The sequence below is a fragment of the Vicugna pacos genome, chromosome X (genome assembly GCF_048564905.1).
Source record: "Vicugna pacos chromosome X, VicPac4, whole genome shotgun sequence".
Taxonomy (NCBI): domain Eukaryota; kingdom Metazoa; phylum Chordata; class Mammalia; order Artiodactyla; family Camelidae; genus Vicugna; species Vicugna pacos.
The window spans coordinates 7,862,352-7,880,190 of NC_133023.1; the positions used below are offsets into that span (position 1 = coordinate 7,862,352).

The 17,839-nt window shown below is 41.7% G+C and overlaps 1 protein-coding gene across 2 annotated transcripts in view; it reads right to left on the reverse strand.

The window, feature by feature from the left end:
* The window catches only part of ARHGAP6 (Rho GTPase activating protein 6), a 446,380-nt gene that overhangs the window by 234,043 nt on the left and 194,498 nt on the right, over positions 1 to 17,839 (reverse strand). The window contains exon 1 of one of the 2 annotated variants that reach the window (XM_072956195.1): positions 11,449 to 11,758. The exons of the other annotated variant lie outside the window; for it this stretch is intronic. Within the exon in view, the coding sequence (XP_072812296.1) occupies positions 11,449 to 11,493 (45 nt within the window). The 5' untranslated portion in view covers positions 11,494 to 11,758. Of the gene's footprint in view, positions 1 to 11,448; positions 11,759 to 17,839 lie in introns of those variants that run through there. 2 annotated transcript variants of the gene reach the window in all.

The following is a 17,839-nucleotide window of genomic DNA, read 5'->3' on the forward strand; positions in this document are numbered from 1 at the left end:
GAATATTGCTGAGACTTATGTCAGAGAATGTTTTGCCTATGTTTCCTTCTAGGAGGTTTGTAGCATCTTGTCTTACATTTAAGTCTTTAAGCCATTCTGAGTTTATGTTTGTGTGTGGAGTGAGGGAATTGGGTACTACTTTTGCATCTTCCTATGAGTCTACAATATTTACAAAGTTAAAAGTTTTTAAAAGTGTTATCTCAAAGTAACATCTCAAACTAATGCCATTTTAACAGTCAGTTGTTGTGCAATGGTTCAAGTATATTGAGACTTGGCAGTCAAACAGACAAGGATTTGAGTCCCAGTCCCACTACTTACTGTGTGACCTTGAAACAGATCTAATCTCAATGCCTTGGTTTCCTCATCTTTTAAATGGGAATGCTATTGGAAGCAATCTAAATATCCATCGACAGATGAATGGATAAAGAAGATGTGGATATATATACACAATGGAATGTTACTCAGCCATAAAAAGAATGAAATAATGCCATTTGCAGCAATGTGGATGGACCCAGAGATTATCATACTAGGTGAAGTAAATCAGAGAAAGACAAATATCATATAATATCACTTCTATATAGAATCTAAAAAAACAAATGAATTTGTTTATAAAACAGAAATAGTCACAGACATAGAAAACAAACTTATAGTTACCAAAGAGGAAAGAGGGGGAGGGATAAATTAGGAGTTTGGGATTAACAGATACACACTACTATACATAAAATATATCAACAACAAGGACCTACTGTACAGCACAGGGGACTATACTCAGTATCTTGTAATAACCTATAATGGAAAAGAATCTGAAAAAGAATATATATAAGAATATATTATGTATATTTATTTTTATTTATATATATATATACACCTATATATATATGTAACTAAGTCACTTTGCTGTACACCAGAAACTAACACATTGTAAATACTTCAATTTAAAAAAAGAGAAAAAATGGGAATGATAATAGGACTTACCTCACAAAGTTCTTTTAAGGATTAAATGACATAATATATGTAATATGTCCAGAGTTCATGGAAAGTATTCAGTAAATACTGGCTATTACTATTATGACTGTAAGTCAGCCAAAATATTTCTAAGAGCTCTAAGTTATTGATTAATTTTGCTGACATTCAAGTACACACTAAATGTCAGGCACATGCTCCATGTGACCAAGGATATGGAGTCTAGACATAGGCCCTGGTTCTCGCCTCTGCCCCTTTGGATTTTTCAGTTCTGTGAGGAATACAGTCTTGAAAGATGCAACTGCGTGCAAGATGGATGTTACGAAAGTGGATGGATGGGAGCCTCAAGGAGGAACTAGCTTAAGAATGAGAGGCCCCCCTGGCAACCACAAGTCTGTGTTCTCTGTCTATGAGTCTATTTCTGTCCTGTAAATCAATAAAAAATGTTAAAAAAAAGCAATGTACAAAGAATGAGAGGCACTTTCTGTAGTCAAGGTTTAGTGGGAGTTTGCTCTTTGCTGAGCTAACTGGAGTACAGGATGTTTAAACTGCAGTCCTCAGTTGCAACCACTCCTTTACCAACAGAGATAAGTGAGAAAAAAACACAGGTTAACCCATTTGTGTTGACATATAACTTTAAGAGTTAAAACTCCTTACCCACCAACCAGAAAAACAGCTGAACGAATTCTTCCTTTATCATTTTTTGGGAAATAAATTACATTATACTATCCTAAGGGGTTTAGAGGGGAAAAAACTGTTGTAGTCTGAATCTGTATTAATAAGTTTAGACCAAAGCATTTCTAAATTAAGTTTCGATCTTCTCAATATTAAATGAATCATATATGTAAATATATCATCGTATAATACATGAAGAGTAAGTACTTTAATAGGCTTGTGATGTGAATATTCTTAAAGACCTGTATATCACATACAGATGGAGTTAGCCTGACACATTACTAGTTTAAATGTGGTAATTAAGATAACCCACAGGAGAGAGGAAAGAGACATTCTAAGCAATTTGGGAGTCTTCTATATACTCCGGAATTTAGGATCTTTCATAATGTAATTAAACCACAAACAAGACTGAACATGCATATGATGAATTTCCTGTTTGGCAACTCTCCCCCACTTCTGCCAAAACAAAACAAAATTTCTTCCCTTCTCTTTGTTGGCCTGTGCCCTTTGAGAATGATCTCAATGTACTGCATCTGAATGGATCTGTTGGGTTTGGTACTAGAAGGAGATGAGTGAGCAGGAAGAGCAAGAGGTCAGAGTATTTATCATCCCACTCCATCCCTGCTTCTCCGTATTCTGCCCTTGCTGCTATCTTCACTGGGTACATTTCCAGGGTCCCTTCCAGCCCAGGTTAGAAGACACTGGATTCTGGTAACACTGGTCCCTCCCTGTGACCACGTGGTAACAGCTTCCCCAATGCTAATTGCTGTTTGCTTCACCACCCTTTGTGGATTCTCTTAAACCTGTTGACACATCGGTAACAGTTCATCCCTTCAGTTAAGCCTTTTTGAGTGTGCCATCTGTTTCCCGCCGCATCCTGATGGACACAATGCCCTTCTCTGTGAGTCAATAACTAAAGTGGGAGAATGCCTCAACTTCTGAGATCAAAGTTAAGGCTGTGTTTTACATTTTGCTTAGACCATCAAAATGACATCATAATGGGACTGTTAAAGGTCATGTGCATAAATATTTACAAAAATATACTACGTGTTACCATTTTCAAATTCCCCCAGCAAACTTGACATTCCATTTTCCTGCTGAACTATGATTACTCTGTGGATTGAATTAAAATGGCAACACTGAGTAAGGAATCCAGAGCAACGTCAGAGTCCTGCCCATGATGGGTGGCGCCCACCTGGCACAGGGAAGCTCAGCAAATGCAGAGCAGAGGTGCTCCACTGGCTGGTGAGAGGCTTTTAGCCTCTTTATTTCACTTGGACTGACTTATACCTTTCTTTACCAGAGATTTCAGTCAGATACAGAAAGGGGTCATTCAAAAAATATTTTTAAAGTTTATTCAACTGAACATCTTTTGCTGTTTCCATGACAACTTTTCCCCAAAGCCATAACTCCAAATTTTTCTGAAAACTTCATCTCAGAAATCTAATTTATTTGGCACTCCAAATACTCAAATTTTACTATAAAATTTTTAGCTTAAAAGAGTTTTAAGAATGTGTCAAATAACCAGAGAAATGGGGAGAAAATCCTGACCAGTTTTCATTTCAAAGGGTCATGACATCTTTCAAGGAAAGAGCTCTCAGCGACAGTGATCATGTTTGAGTGAACAAAGGAGTCTTATACTTTGTGTATAACTTATCCAAACTGAGACATGTCCCATATTCACATGCAAGCAGTCACCCTGAAGGCAGAGAAAGCAGCACCATATAATGGTTGGTGGCAGTTCTTGTTGTTTCATTTAATCTATCTTTAAGTTTTTCATGTATTCAAAAAGTATTAAAGAATAAAATAAACCAGAATAGTTGATCTTTTGAAAATAAGGTTAGAACCAGAAAATCTGAGAAGGTACATTAAAACATACTAAATTAACTGTATTCATTTGTCAACATTGGCAATTGTAGTCCAGAATTTTGCAAGCACGTAAGACCTTTAAATCTATTTGCTTCCCATCATTTCGGAGCTTACAATCTAAAACAGGTCATGCTAATTAACATTCACTAATGTGGCCAGGACTTCAGAAAGGCCTCACAATCCTTGTCGATGGCAGACTAGATAGACCACCAACACACTGGCCACCCAGAGCTGCTTGGGAGACTTTTAACCAAGAAGGAATTGAGAGAGAAAAGCTGGGAGAAGCTGTCTGCCTCCCCTTCCTTTTGCTTTTCTTTCAGTGCCCTTGCATCTTCCCCAGAGCAAGTTAGTCTACATTTACATTCTCAGTGAATGGTTGCTGGACAGAAGCGGCCCTAGCTCCTGACTCACGTATAGTCACAGGTCCAACATACAAGCACGAAGGCTTTCTGAGAATCCCTCACATCCTAGTTCAGAGATTATAATTCTTAATTTTAGACCTAGGATGAACAGATTTAAGAAACTGTTATTCCAACTAAATCAGAATAGACATAGTGAATTTAGACAAGGCTATTAGACATTAATAAATCAAGAAGTCAGTTGAAATGTGACACAGAAGACAGGAAACATTTAAAAAGGAAGGACCAAGATTACCAAGGGCATCAGAGTTGAGGAGTGAAGAAGCAAAGAGCCCAAGGCAATGAGGCTTCTGGAAGGGCCACCGTCACCCTTCCCAGAGTTATCTGCTTCCCTCACCCTGGCCCCTGCAGTGTGGAAGATGATCATTATAACCATGACTCACATCTGGAGCAGGTAACTCACATTTTTTCCATCTCTTAAACAGTAAGGAAATATGTATCATTCATTTTAGAGAGCACCATACAAAATGAATCTCAAAAACAGCAAAGATTTTGATGTCTACAGAGATACACTCAGGTCAAGGTTTCTTAGTCTCAGCACTATTGACATTCGGGCTGGACAATTCTTTGTTGTGTTGTGCTGTGCACTGTAGGATGCTGAGCAGAATCTTAGATCTCTACCTATTAGATGCCAGTAGCACTCCTTGCCAGTTGTGACAATCAACAATGCCTCCAGACACTGCCCAGTGTCCCCCGGTTAAGAGCCATCGGCTTAGGTTATCCAGAAAATAGATGCTAAGGGACAGATTGCCAGACCCTGCTATGTAGAGGAAGTATGCCTATGGTTCTTGTATCTTTAGCAGGTTCAGTTGAAATGAATACTAGGTTATAAAACAAAAGACCTCTCTGAAAATTTGTACTACATTACCTGAGGACTACCTGAGATGAAGTACTGGACTGAACTCCCTGGATCCACTTTGCTGCTGAATCCTAGACTTTGCAGGGGCTTCTTGAACAGCAGTTGGTTCACTATGTACATCAATTGGTGGTTTCCAAACATGGCTGATACCAGAATCACCTCCAAAGCTTTTTCAAAGCATTGATTTCCAAGTCAATTTAGTGGGAATTGGGTGAAATCCTGAAGCCAATTTTTACCATCATCAACTGATGATGAATGAACTTTTGAAACCCCTGGTGTAATCTAGGTAAAAATACACAGGCAGCCAGATTCATTTACTCAGATATTTATTGTGTGCTCACCCTGTACCAGGGCCCACTCCAGGCAGTGGGGATACCATGGGAAAAGAATGATTGGGTCCTTGTCCTGAATAAGATTATACACCAGTAGGGAGAAAAAAAAATGTGTAACATAATAACAAGTAGTAGTGCAAACAATGAAGGCAGCATCCAGTGTGATATGATCAATGGTAATTAAGTGGGGTCAGAAGTACTTTGGAAAGAACTGTCAGGGAAGGTGACATTTTTTCTGCAACTTACAGGATACGAAGAAAACCTGCCACACAAAGAACATCCTAGGCAGAAAGGACAGCAAGAACAAAGACCACAGGCAGGAAAGAGCTGGTCACATTTGAGGAACAGAAAGGACACTAACGTGGCCATGCAGCGGTAGGCTGAGGGAGATGGGGGAGAGTGAGGAAGCAGGAAGAATTATGTAGGAGGACTTAGACTAATACCTTCATCCATGACCTTGGCCTTCTAAGTGTAGTGGAAACCAACCAGAGAGCTTTAATCACTGAAATGTCACAACTTCAATTTTTAAAAAAGATCTCAACTGGTCACAGGATTGGGATATAGGGTTACCATGTTGTTTTAGTAAGGACAATGGATGCTGTGGGTTTGGATTTAGGTGACAGTAAGTGGAGATGGAAAGAAGAGGATGCATTGGAGGAGTGCTGTGAAACAGACCTGGCAGGGCTGGTTCTGAGATTCAATCTGGGGGGATGCAGGAAAGGAGGGACTCCAGGATGACCCCTAAGTGTTTGGCTTGGGCAAATCACCAAGTCACCAACCACTTACTGAGATGGGAAAGACCAAGAGTGATATAGGTGAGGGACAAGTGAAGAATAAAAACCCAGTAAAGACTGCACATGACTGGATAATAATATCATAACCAAATTGAGACTCAAGTGTATTTGATCCAGGGTTATCATGAGGTAGGGAACAGGAAAAGTAAATAAAACAACTTTATTACCAGAAAGGACTAGGCAAAGAGTAGTATCTACTTTCCTTTGATTGACAGATACCTCTGCTATGCAACATCCAACAGGAATCCAATTGTTTATCAGCTAACAGTGGTACATAAGAAGAGTTTTGAAGGATGGGAGATGTGGTTTCCTAAGATGATGAGAGTTCCCGACCAAAGAGGCCACATTCAGGAAAAATTGAGTGCAGCAGAAAAGATAGCATGTTGGGAGGTGGGGGCAGGAGTGGAAAAGGTATCCATGATTAGTAAAGGTCTTAATTAAGGTGATTCAATAATCTCCCACTTATTTGTAACTTGAAAAATCTTGGCTTTTGTGAGGAGACAAATGACAAGCAAACAGAGGGTTATAAAAGTGAATTCTGGGCCGTGCAGCAGGTCAGTACAAGTGCTGCTGAACTTCCTAAAATGTCTACACTGGCAGAGCTGATGGATGATAACTGATTCATATCAGCTTGGCCTCTCAGCAGTGCCCATTTCTGGGTGTCTTCAGAATTACCAAAGAATATCCTGTAATCAACACCACTGAATTATTAAGTGGACTTAATGACTTTAAAGTCTTCCAAAATCGAATGTTCAGGGAGAGCAAACTTCGAAACTTTCATATTCAGACTTTAACTGATTTGGGTGAAGAAAGGCTCACTGTCAGGATAAGTAGCTTTGCCCCTCCAGTGTGTTCCTTAGGGAGGGGTTAAGCAGAGCAAGGAAACAGTCAGCATTTAATGACGAGGCTGTAGTCAAGAGCACAGATGGTGGGACAACTACACCAAACAGGAAGTGAGATCAGCAACACAGAGGCTCAGAAGTAGACCGGTCCAAGGGCGAAAATGAGCACATCTTGACAGCTGGACACCACGGGGAGCAGTCCCGAATCAGAGTCTAAGCCCCCTGCTTTTTGCCACACCTCAGTGAACAGAACACACATCACCTATCCATAGATTTATCTTACCAGCGGCAACATGAAATCTTCTTCTTGTTTCTCTTTCACAAAAAGGGGGTGAAAGTAAGTCTGTGACTCCAGGGAGATCCTGGGAATGATAGTATCCATAAGCTGTTCCAAAATGCCTCTGATAATCTGTTCTAAAACTAAGGCTCAGTGCAGTAATTCTACTGAAGAAGTTGCCATACTTAATTGCATGGGTTGTCATGAAATTAGACATATATTACATGATCTTGGCAGACAATCAAGGTTTGTAATATTCTGTTTGTGGTTAATGGAAGAAAGCATATGAGGACTCTTGGGAAAGGCAGGTTAACATAATCTTTAACCCAGGGCAAATGACCTGACTTTTGGGGGTCAACAAAAGCAGGAGAACATTGTTAAAGCTCTGATCATTGAAATTGGGGTGACTCATTAGTCTACCCCATCATTTGTGCTGTATTTGAGGCTCTCTCTGAATCTCCATGTTAGTTTCTGTCTGAAGTTCTGCATGTTCATTGAACAGCATATATAATACTCAAAACATTTACCATGTCTTCTCTTTCCCAATCTTATTACACAGTAGTGGTCACATCTTCTTAAAAACAAATGTGAAAATCAAATAAACCAGAATCTTGAGTAAGAGTAATTTTGCTCCCCAGGGGACATTTCGAAGTGTCTGGAGATACATTTGGTTGTTACAACCTGGGCAGGGGCTATGCTACTGGCATCTTTTGGGTAGAGGACAGGGATGCTGCTAAACATCTTACAGTGCACAGGACAGGCCCCCAACAAAGAACTATCCTGCCCGATATGTTCATCTTTTTTGAGACTGAGAAACCCTGAGAAAGATACAAAGATATGGCATTGAAAAAATGGATAATGGATATCTAAATTTTGGGTTTTCTCTATACCAGTCCAATTAAAGAGCTATTTGGCCATGTAATTTAACCATATGGATGGTCACATTAAGTCACTGAAGGTACAATATTTGATTGTTGGTTTATTATAGTGACAAAAGAGGGAGGGGGAAAGATAATTTGACTCATCTATCCCAGTTGCCTACATGAGTCAGACGAGCTTTGTGGAATCAGGGCACCTGGATAAAACTCTTCATTCTGTCACCAACTACACCTGTACCACCCTGAACTCTACTGCTGTAAGCCTGGATTTCTTCAGCCACAAAACAGAAAGCCTGTCTAAGCCACCAGCTGGATTTGAGGCTGAAATTGACACAGACTGTGTCCAAATACCTTGCAACTTGTATAAGACAGTAATAATGAAAAACTGCAGTTCCTCTAGAAGTGCTGCCAAGGAAATCACTGATCTGGGCATGTCATCCTTGACCCTCATACTCTAGCACCTCTACATCCCATCCAAACACAATCTGGCTAGTCCCATGTCCTAAGCATCTTTCAAATATACTGACTATTCTCATCCTCCAGCCCAGCTCGAAAGTAGGTCATCTCTTCTCATCTCTCTCTGGCCCAAATGCCAGGATGCACTCTGGCTCCTCCTCAGCCTGAACTCCATCCTGAGGCCTGAGCAGAATTTTCAAAACGCAAATCTGATCAAGTCACCAAGGATGACACCCAGCTAGAAGGATGGAGTCACCATAAACTGAATGTGGGAAAACCGTGGGAGGAAAAGTTGAGAGGAGAACATTAGGGGCTAACATCCATTTCTGTTATGATGATAAAACAAGAAGACAATTGTGCTATACTTTGGAAAAGTGTTAACTGATTATATACAAACAGGATGCTCTGATCTACTTAAATGTTTGTATTTCTCTCTTTGTGACCATTATGGCCATTTAAAAAGATGGGTGAAGAGTTCATAGCAACTCTAAACATTTTCACTATTTAATCGTCTTTGGAGAATTGACCAAACAGCTGGCACACAACAGGCACTCAACAAATGTTTGATGAATGAATAAAATGCAAGCCACTGGTTTCTTGTATGCAGTCTCAACTTGGACACATGAAAAAAAGCACTGAAGGAAGAGAGTTATATACTTGCCCCCGGATTACATTTCAGAGGAGGCAAGGTGTACTGAGGACACACGTAGGGTAATTCTTTTCCAGGAAGATGCAGACAAAAAAAAAGCCTCCAGGACTCCAGGACAAAACACAGTGGGACGAAACCATGTTGAGGAAAATAAGTGGAGTATTTGTGCTAAAAGGGAAAACAAACTCTTAGAATTACCTAAACCAATGTGGGGGAAACAGACAGAGTGCAGCATTAGAATAAATCTCAAGCCATAGAGAGTTATGTTAATATAAAAAACAACAGGTCACACTTAATAAAGAACATTCTTTTGACTTGTGACTGATATAGCGCTGCTGCTTTATCATTCTAAAATATGCGTAGGAAACTTCAGAGGATACGGGTGACTTCTTCCAACCTGAGAGCCAACACCTTCCCTCTGGAATCTTCCTTTTTATAATCTTAAATCATTAAATAAGTACGTGGTGATCTATGCCAGAATAAAAGGCTACTTCATTCGCAAATCTTCAGACTGCAAGAGCAGCCTGACTCTAAGTTTATGCTTTTAGGAGAATGAGACCGCTGATTGAAAATAGTTTTTAAATTGTTTTGTGATGCATTTGGATGTATTTGCATAATTGAGGCAAATGGAGGCAATAAGCATTCATGGAATGAATAGACTTTTTTAAAGAGCCAGTTCTCACCTTTCCTCCCCCCACCTTGTAAATTACATAGACACAGATTACAAATCAAAGGGCAACAGCGCACAGTTCAACATCTGAAAAAGGTGGGGGTGAGACGCTGATTGGGCATAATGAGCACAGACTCTAGATCCTTCAGTGCAAAGAAACCTCTGCCGAAAATGAGTTTCCCTTAATACCACTTTAAAAGGCAAATCGATGAGCTGCTAGAGAAAAGAAAGAAAGGAAAGAAAGGAAAGAAAGGAAGAAAGGAAGAAAGGAAGAAAGGAAGAAAGGAAGAAAGGAAGAAAGAAAGAAAGAAAGAAAGAAAGAAAGAAAGAAAGAAAGAAAGAAAGAAAGGGCATTAGTAACTTACTAGTGTCTCACTTGGCATTTCAAGGCAAGTAACTCTGGCAAAGCTAGAGTAGGAGCCGTCATAGGTTCCTAGAACGTGTGTCTGAGAAGAGACCTTAACGATTTTCTAACTCAGGCCCTCTTGTTTCCAGTGCAGCAAAGTGAAACTGCAGAGGTTGGAGGTTAGACCCCCAGCTGATCCCAGACCCCCACCCTGCGGCCCTGGGAACCACAGGGGCAACTCCGGGACCTCTGTACCTATCACCCCTATCCATCTCGACTCTTTCCTTGAAATTTTCTTTCAAGGTGGAGAGTACATTTTGGACGACACAAATTCCAGACAGATAACTGTCTTTGCCTTATTATAAATACTGATGATTCTTGTCTCAGCTTTCTGCCTGCTTCTCTCCAATTTTTTAAGTTGACATTTAGCATATCCAACCTCAATGGTGAAAATCATGTCAAGGGAAACTCAGTAAAGTAGCAGATGACAGAATAACTGCAATGTCAAAATGACACACCTTACAAATAGAAAAGTCCAAAGACTGGAGTAAACTCATACAGATGCCCACTGGCTTCCTGGAGGCGGCACTCAGAACCTTCAGAAACAGAACTCATTCCTCAGAAACATCTTTATTTTCTTTCACCTTTTCTTTCTTAAATCTTTCCTCTTTCTCAAAAATAAGCTTAAGCTAGAATCTGGATTTGGTCGGTCAGTCGTTAACCTTGAGATCTTGACTCCTTCTTTAAAGAAGGCAAACCCCATGAGCTTATTGTCTGGTGTGTCCTGCAGTGCCGCATACAGTAGGTCCCCAGTAACTGTGGAATATTTGAGTCAACAGGGAGAAGAGAGGTCACAGACTGAAGACCCCCCTGGCATCTTGTATTAATCAGATAATGTGCAACATTGTGTCCCGCTACAAATTCGGAAGGAAATGCATGCCTACTTTTCCAAGGAGCAAACTGGCTGCACCCCAACTTGCTCTGCAGCATTTCTCCAGAGAGTCCTCTGGCCACACACTGGGATCACCAAGTGGCCCTGCCTGCCGTCCAGTTCTGTGCCGGTTCTTGCAGCGGATCTGACCGAGGGCTGGGTGGGTGAACCTGGGCCCCGCCCCAGGAGCCCCATTTCTCAGCCCTGGCCAGCGAGGCGGCAGGCAGGGTCGAACTCCCGGCCCCGAAAGCAGCGACCACCGCAAGGGGCTAAAGACCACGGGCTCCAGGGGTGGGGGCTCCTCTTCTAAGGAGCACCCGAGTTTCTGAGCAGATGACACTCGGAGGTGACGCACGCGGCACTCTCCACCCTCCCCCCCCCAACCGAGGACCTCTGGGGAGCCACGGATCCCTTCAACCCTGCGCTGCCCCCTCCCAGGTCGGCCAAGTGGCGCCCCCTGTCGCCTCTGCGCGCGCCAGGACACTCACCGCGTAGTGCAGCTGCGGTTTCTCGCGGTATACCGGGTCCCCCATGTCGCCACCAGGGAGGAGTGGCGGGCTCCCGAGCGTAGCTTGGGGTCGCGGCGCCTCTCCGGGTTTCCCCTATTTTACCGCCATCCTGGGGTAGCCCCCGGACGCGAGCCCTGCTCCCTGCGCCCCGAGCGCGGTGCAAAGCGTCCCAGGCACCAGCGTCCCGCGGCGGAGCCGGCGGGGACAGGGAGGAGGCGACGGCGAGGGGAAGGAGGAGGAGGAGGAGGAGGGAGAGGCCGAGTCAGATTCGATGGGCGGGCGTTTAATTCCTTCCGCTCCTGGCGGGCCCCAGCCTTGACCGCCGCCGCCAGCTGTTGGGGGCTACAGCGACCCAGCGCGCCCACGACAGGTGTCAGGGCGGCCGGCACTTCTAATCCTGCCACCCCGCCCCTGCCCAGGCCCGTGGGACCCGGGATGCCAGGGCTGGGGCTGCTAATGCTTTCAACACCAGCGAGAAGGCGAGCTTGGGTTTTTCAAAAGATACTTTCACTAACTTTGAAGGGGGTGTGGGCCTGACGCTGAAAGACGATTCGGAACCGGCCAGCGAGGGTGGAGTTTCGGCCTTTGGAAAGCCCTCCTTTACGAGAGCCTTCACGGCGGGAACCCTAGGAGAGGGCATGTCTGAGAGGGGCCAGTTAATGCCGCCTAGGGGAACTGCTGAGGAGGTGCTTGCTGGGCCGCGCCTCTTGGGTAAACTGAGTTCTGGGGGTCTTGCAGGATCTGGGCATGTCTAGGGAACCCGGCTGGAAGAGGGATTCCTGGGAAATCTGCTGGAGCTCTGCAGAAACTGAGGACTAGCCTAGATGCCAGGCTGGGTCTGAGTTGGGGGTTGGGGGTAGTGCTTAGAGCCCTGCTTTCCGTGTTTTAGCAAATCAGAAAACAACACAGCCAAGATTTGGAAAGAGCAGAAACGTACACTATTTGCAAATGCTGCCAGATAAATCAAATCATTTTAGCACACACTGGAGATTTATAACACCTCTGGCCTCTGCTCTGCAATCCCCTCTGAAGCCTACACTTTAAAACATTATGAAGAGCACCGAGGTCCCTCCCCAGACCTACTAGTCTGTGATATATGTGCACCTCTCGCAAGCTGAGCCCAGACAAAGGCAGAGCCTAGGGCCAGAGTAGAGACTCCAGACCCAGTGAAATCAATCAATCCAAGTCTAAGAAGGGTGGCTATCAAGTGGAAGACGGATTTATGGGTGGCTTGTGTCAATGCTTCAGGGTCCCACTATACTGGACTCCCTGGGTGGCCCTCCATCTGCTAGGCAGAGGGCTAGGAAAACTGAACTAGGCAAATGTGATCTATGTTGTCGGAAGCCAGAAGTGCGATTACCAAGTTGGGGAGGTGGTACTGACTGGGAAGAGGATACAAGGGACCCTTTTAGGGTTCTGGAAATGTTCTGCATCTTGATCTGTACTACAGCTACCCAAGTACACCCCTATGTAAAACTTCATTGAGTGGTACAGTTCAAATTTATGTAATTTACACCCTTCCCTATATGTGTTTTATACAGCAATAACACAAAAATAAAAATAAATTCAAATTCAACTCACTGCCCAAAACAGGAACTTCCAGCCAGAGCGCTACCTGTCTTAAGAGAAAGTCAATTTCACCATTTGTCCAAGTCTCCTCCCTGCAGCCTGACCTGCCCAGATCACCTTTCCCTCTGCAAAGTGGGAGAACAGAGCAAACCCACTCACCTTGGAAGCCCTCCCTGCTCCCCAGGCAGAGCTGGAAAAATGACACAAAAAAGTCCCCTCTTCACTTTCACTCCGCTCTGCTGCTGAAAGCAACCTTTAGAGCCATGTCATCAAAGACCCTTAGACTAAGGCAGAGAACTAGCATGAGCTTCGCCACATGGCATCCTTCAGAGAATGCAGCTGGAGCAGCCAAAAGAGGGCATGTATACACAAATGCCCTGATTTCGGAGCCATTGCTTCCCCATGCTCTATTTAGAAGGAGGAACTCTCCAGCCTTAGGACTTCTTCCTCTGTCATACATACTGTAGAGCTCTCAAAGCTAAAAATACCTTTTCCTATAAAAACTATTTCATTATTAATGTAAACAACCAAGGTGGGTCCCTGGATTTAAAAAGCCTTAAACATAATCCTTTGATCATTACCCCTAAGCATATCACCTCCATATTAAAACTAGGTCATCTTAGATTTATAGTTTGTATTCTGCCTTTGAAAAATGTACTCAGTCACTAAATGGCATTATTGAAAGCCAAAAATAATCCATCACTCCCAAACCATGTACTTATATTTTAGGAATGACTTCTGCCTGCTACCATATTTCTTGCTAAATTGTAATTGCTAAGTTGGAGTTAAATTTTCAAGCGCAATAGGGTTATTTTTCTGGGCTTGAAAAATTTGAGGAGATAGGACAAAACATTTAAGAGAAGAAATTATCCGTCCATGCTGCAAGACTCTTCAGTTCACCCCAAAATGAATCATACACCTCTTCAGTTCTCAGTCCACTTCTTCACGACTTAACAAGGGACCTAGAAGAGTGTGCAAAACTCTAAGAGGTCTGTTAAATCAAACCATTTGATCATTTGATATCACTTATATGTAGAATCTAAAAAATGATACAAGTGAACTTACTTACAAAACAGAAATAGACTCACAGAGAGAAAACAAACGTATGATTACCAAAGGGGAGGGACAAATAAGGAATTTGAGATTAACAGATACATACTACTAATATAAAAGAGATAAACAACAAGGTATTACTGTATAGCAGCACAAGGAACTATATTCAATATCTTGTAGCAACCTATATTGGAAAAGAATCTGAAAAAGAATACATATATATATGCATAACTGAATCACTTTGTTGTACACCTGGAACACTGTAAATCGACTATACTTCAATAAAAAAGTTTTAAACTTTAAATTTAAAATTTGAATTCTACACATTATTTTTATTTGAATATATTTCAAGGTATATTTTAAACATCACTCTAATAAAAATTTCTTTTTTGCACATCTCTAGTTCCAAGTATCCCTCCCATGTTATTTAATTATTCACTTGGTTACTTATTCAATAAAATTTTTAAGTGCATATGATTCGCAGGTATTGTTCTAGGTGATTTAAACTATGCATTAAATGGCAGGTGGTTTTAAAATTCAGGTTTGACCTTTTGGGGTGATAGAGGGAGATAAAGAACACACATTAAACCTCACTTCAGAGAAGGCTGAAGTTCATCCCATTTGCTGGTTAGGTTCCGAGCCTACTTGGCTAATGTTCTCTTTTGGTTAGTCATTTTTTTAAAATAAATTTCTCTGATGTTTATAATTTCCTTCAGAGAGGACTCAAAAATAATCTCTAGGAGTTCCTTTACTAGCATCACTTTTAAGAGAAAACATGTCACGCGAACAGTGGCATTTCCATGATTTCCCGCCCCCAAACATTCCAGCACTTCCAGAACTGAAGGCTGCCCTTGCTGCCAGGGCATGCACATTAAACCCCTTTTTGCATTTACTCTGCCTGCCTATAAGCTGAGTTAATATTTTCCACATTTATTGCCAACCCAAGGTTGATGACTCTTTTTTAAGGAAAACTTTACCTAAATCCATGGAAGCAAATTCAACTTTAGGGTTTAGGAGGAGCTGAAGGCCCATGTGAGCACTAAAACCCACTTAGGAACAGAGGATGAGGCCCTTCCTGTATACCCAGACAGGCCATTGTTAACAGACTGACTATGAGATTCTCTTTGATAGGGAACCCCTTCCCCAAAACCCAGTGCCTATATTCTTCCATATTACTGTCCTGTCAACTCCAAGAGTATTTTTTAAAATTTGAAATAGAAAAATTGATAATATATAATGTGCAGCTAAGTGAATTATTGCAAAACTTCCCCCATATAACCTTCACCCAGCTCAAAGCATAGAATATTGCTAGTGTCCCTCGGCTGCATTATAACACCCTCCCCCAGCCCCCACCCTGACCCAGGAGCAGACACTGCTCTATCTTTTATGGACTTCACTTATTTGCTGCCCTTTTATGGCAGAGTTTCTCAATCCCAGCACTACTGACATTTGGGGACTGATAATTCTCTGCCCCCCTCGGCTTTACTGAGATATAATTGACACAGGGCATTGTGTAGTTTTAAGATGTACAGTATGATAATTTGATACACATACATACTGTGCAATGATTACCACAATAAGACTAGTTAACACCGCCATCCATTCACATAGTGACCATTTTTGGTGTGTGATGAGAATATTTAGGATCTACTCTCTTAGCTGCTTTCAAGTGTACAATGCATTTTTGCTAACTATAATCACCACGCTATACATTAGACGCCCAGAATTTATTCATTTCATAACTTAGACGTTTGTACCCTTTGACCAACATCTCCCCATTCCCCCACTTCCAGTCCCTGGTAACTGTCACTCTATTCTCTATTCCTAAGTTCAGCTTTTTTAGATTCCACATGTAAGTGAGATCATACAGTATCTGTCTCTCTCTGTCTGACATTTCATTAGCATAATTCCCTCAAGGTCTACTCTTGTTGTCTCAGATGGCAGGAATTTTTTTATGGCTGAATAATGTTTCATTCACACCACATCTTCTTTATCCATCCATCTTCATCCTTAGATGGACACGAGGTTGTTTTCACATCTTGGCTATCGTGAATAATGCTTCAGTAAACATGGGAGCACAGCTATCTCTTTGAGATCATGATTTCAATCCTTTGGTATATATACTCAGAAGTGGGACTGCTGGATCATATGGTAGTTCTATTTTTAATTCTAAATTTTTTGAAGAACCTCCATACTGTTTTCTATAATGGTTGTACCAGTTTACATTCCCACCAATGGTCTACAAGGGTTTCCTTTTCTCCACATTCTTACCAATACTTATTATCTCTTGTCTTTAATAACAGCTATTCTAACAGGTGTAAGGGTATATCTCATTGTGGCTTTTAGTGGCAAGTCCCCAGTGATTAGTGATGTTGAGCACCTTTTCAAATACCTGTTGCCCATCTGTATGTCTTCTTTTGGAAAATGTCTATTCAGGTCCTTTGCCCATGTTTTAATCAGATAATTTGTTTTTTTGCTATTGAGTTGTATAAGTTCCTTATATAATTTGTATATTAGCCACTTATCAGATATATGTTATGCAAATATTTTCTCCCATTCTTTAGATTGCCTTTTCATTTTGTTGATTGTTTCTTTTGCCCTGCAGAAGCTTTTTAGTTTTGTGTAGTCCTAATAGTTTATTTTTGCTTTTGTTGCTTATGATTTTGAGGTCATACCAATAATTCTTTGCTGTGGAGGCTGTCCTGTGCATCATAGGGTGTTTAACAGCATCCTTGGCATCTACCCCCTAGATTCAAGTATTATCCCCTCTCCCTCAAATGTGACAAGCAAACGTATCTCCAGATATTGAAAAATGTCCCCTCGGGGTGGGGAGGCAAGATCACTCCTGTGTGAGAATCACTTGCTTTTTAGGAAGTTGTGTATCTACAAATCTTAGAGCTTAGTGCTGCCTGTTTTCTACCTTCATATAAATGGATTCATAAGTATGTTTTTATTACATCTGGCTTCTTTTACTCAACATTATGTGTTTAAGGTTCATTCCCATTGCTGTCTAGTATTCCACTGTGTGTGTTTACCAATATTTATCTTTTCAACTGCTGGTAGATATTTGTGTCCTTTCCACTTCTGGACTACTGAAAACCATGCTGCTTGAACATCATTATACATATCTCCTTGTGAACATGTGTACGCATTTGTATAGTGAGCAAACCAGGAAACAGCACTGCTAGGCCATAGGCATGCACATCTTCAACTGTACTGGACAATGCTCAACAGTTTTCCAAACTGAATGTACCAATTAGAATCTTTATTTACACTACAGTATAAATAGACTGAACATGGTTTATATAAAGACTGAATATAGTTTAGAATTGTCTCTCTTCTTGGTTTTCTCATGGAGTTACAAAGATAAAATTCAGGAAATCAAACTCCAGGATCAGGAAGGAGAGATGGGGAAGCAGCTTAAGGTCTTCCTTGCCCAAAATCACATGTCTCTTGTCAGCAGACACAGACCTATCAGCCCAGCTAGGGTCACAGCATTAGGAATGCCATTGCCTGACCCCACCCACACATGTGGGTAGGAGCAATGGATACATCGGTTACACTCTTGAGGGAGGAATTTTTTTAGGCAGATGTTCAGCATACAGTGTGTGTGTGTGTTAGGGGGGAATCTCAGTAACCCAACTGTAAACATAAATGTCACTTAAGGAATTGCCATTCTGCCCCACAGCCATAATTCTCCCCTTCCTTTTAACCTTAATAGGGATATAGGGATGGGAGAGATCCAGGA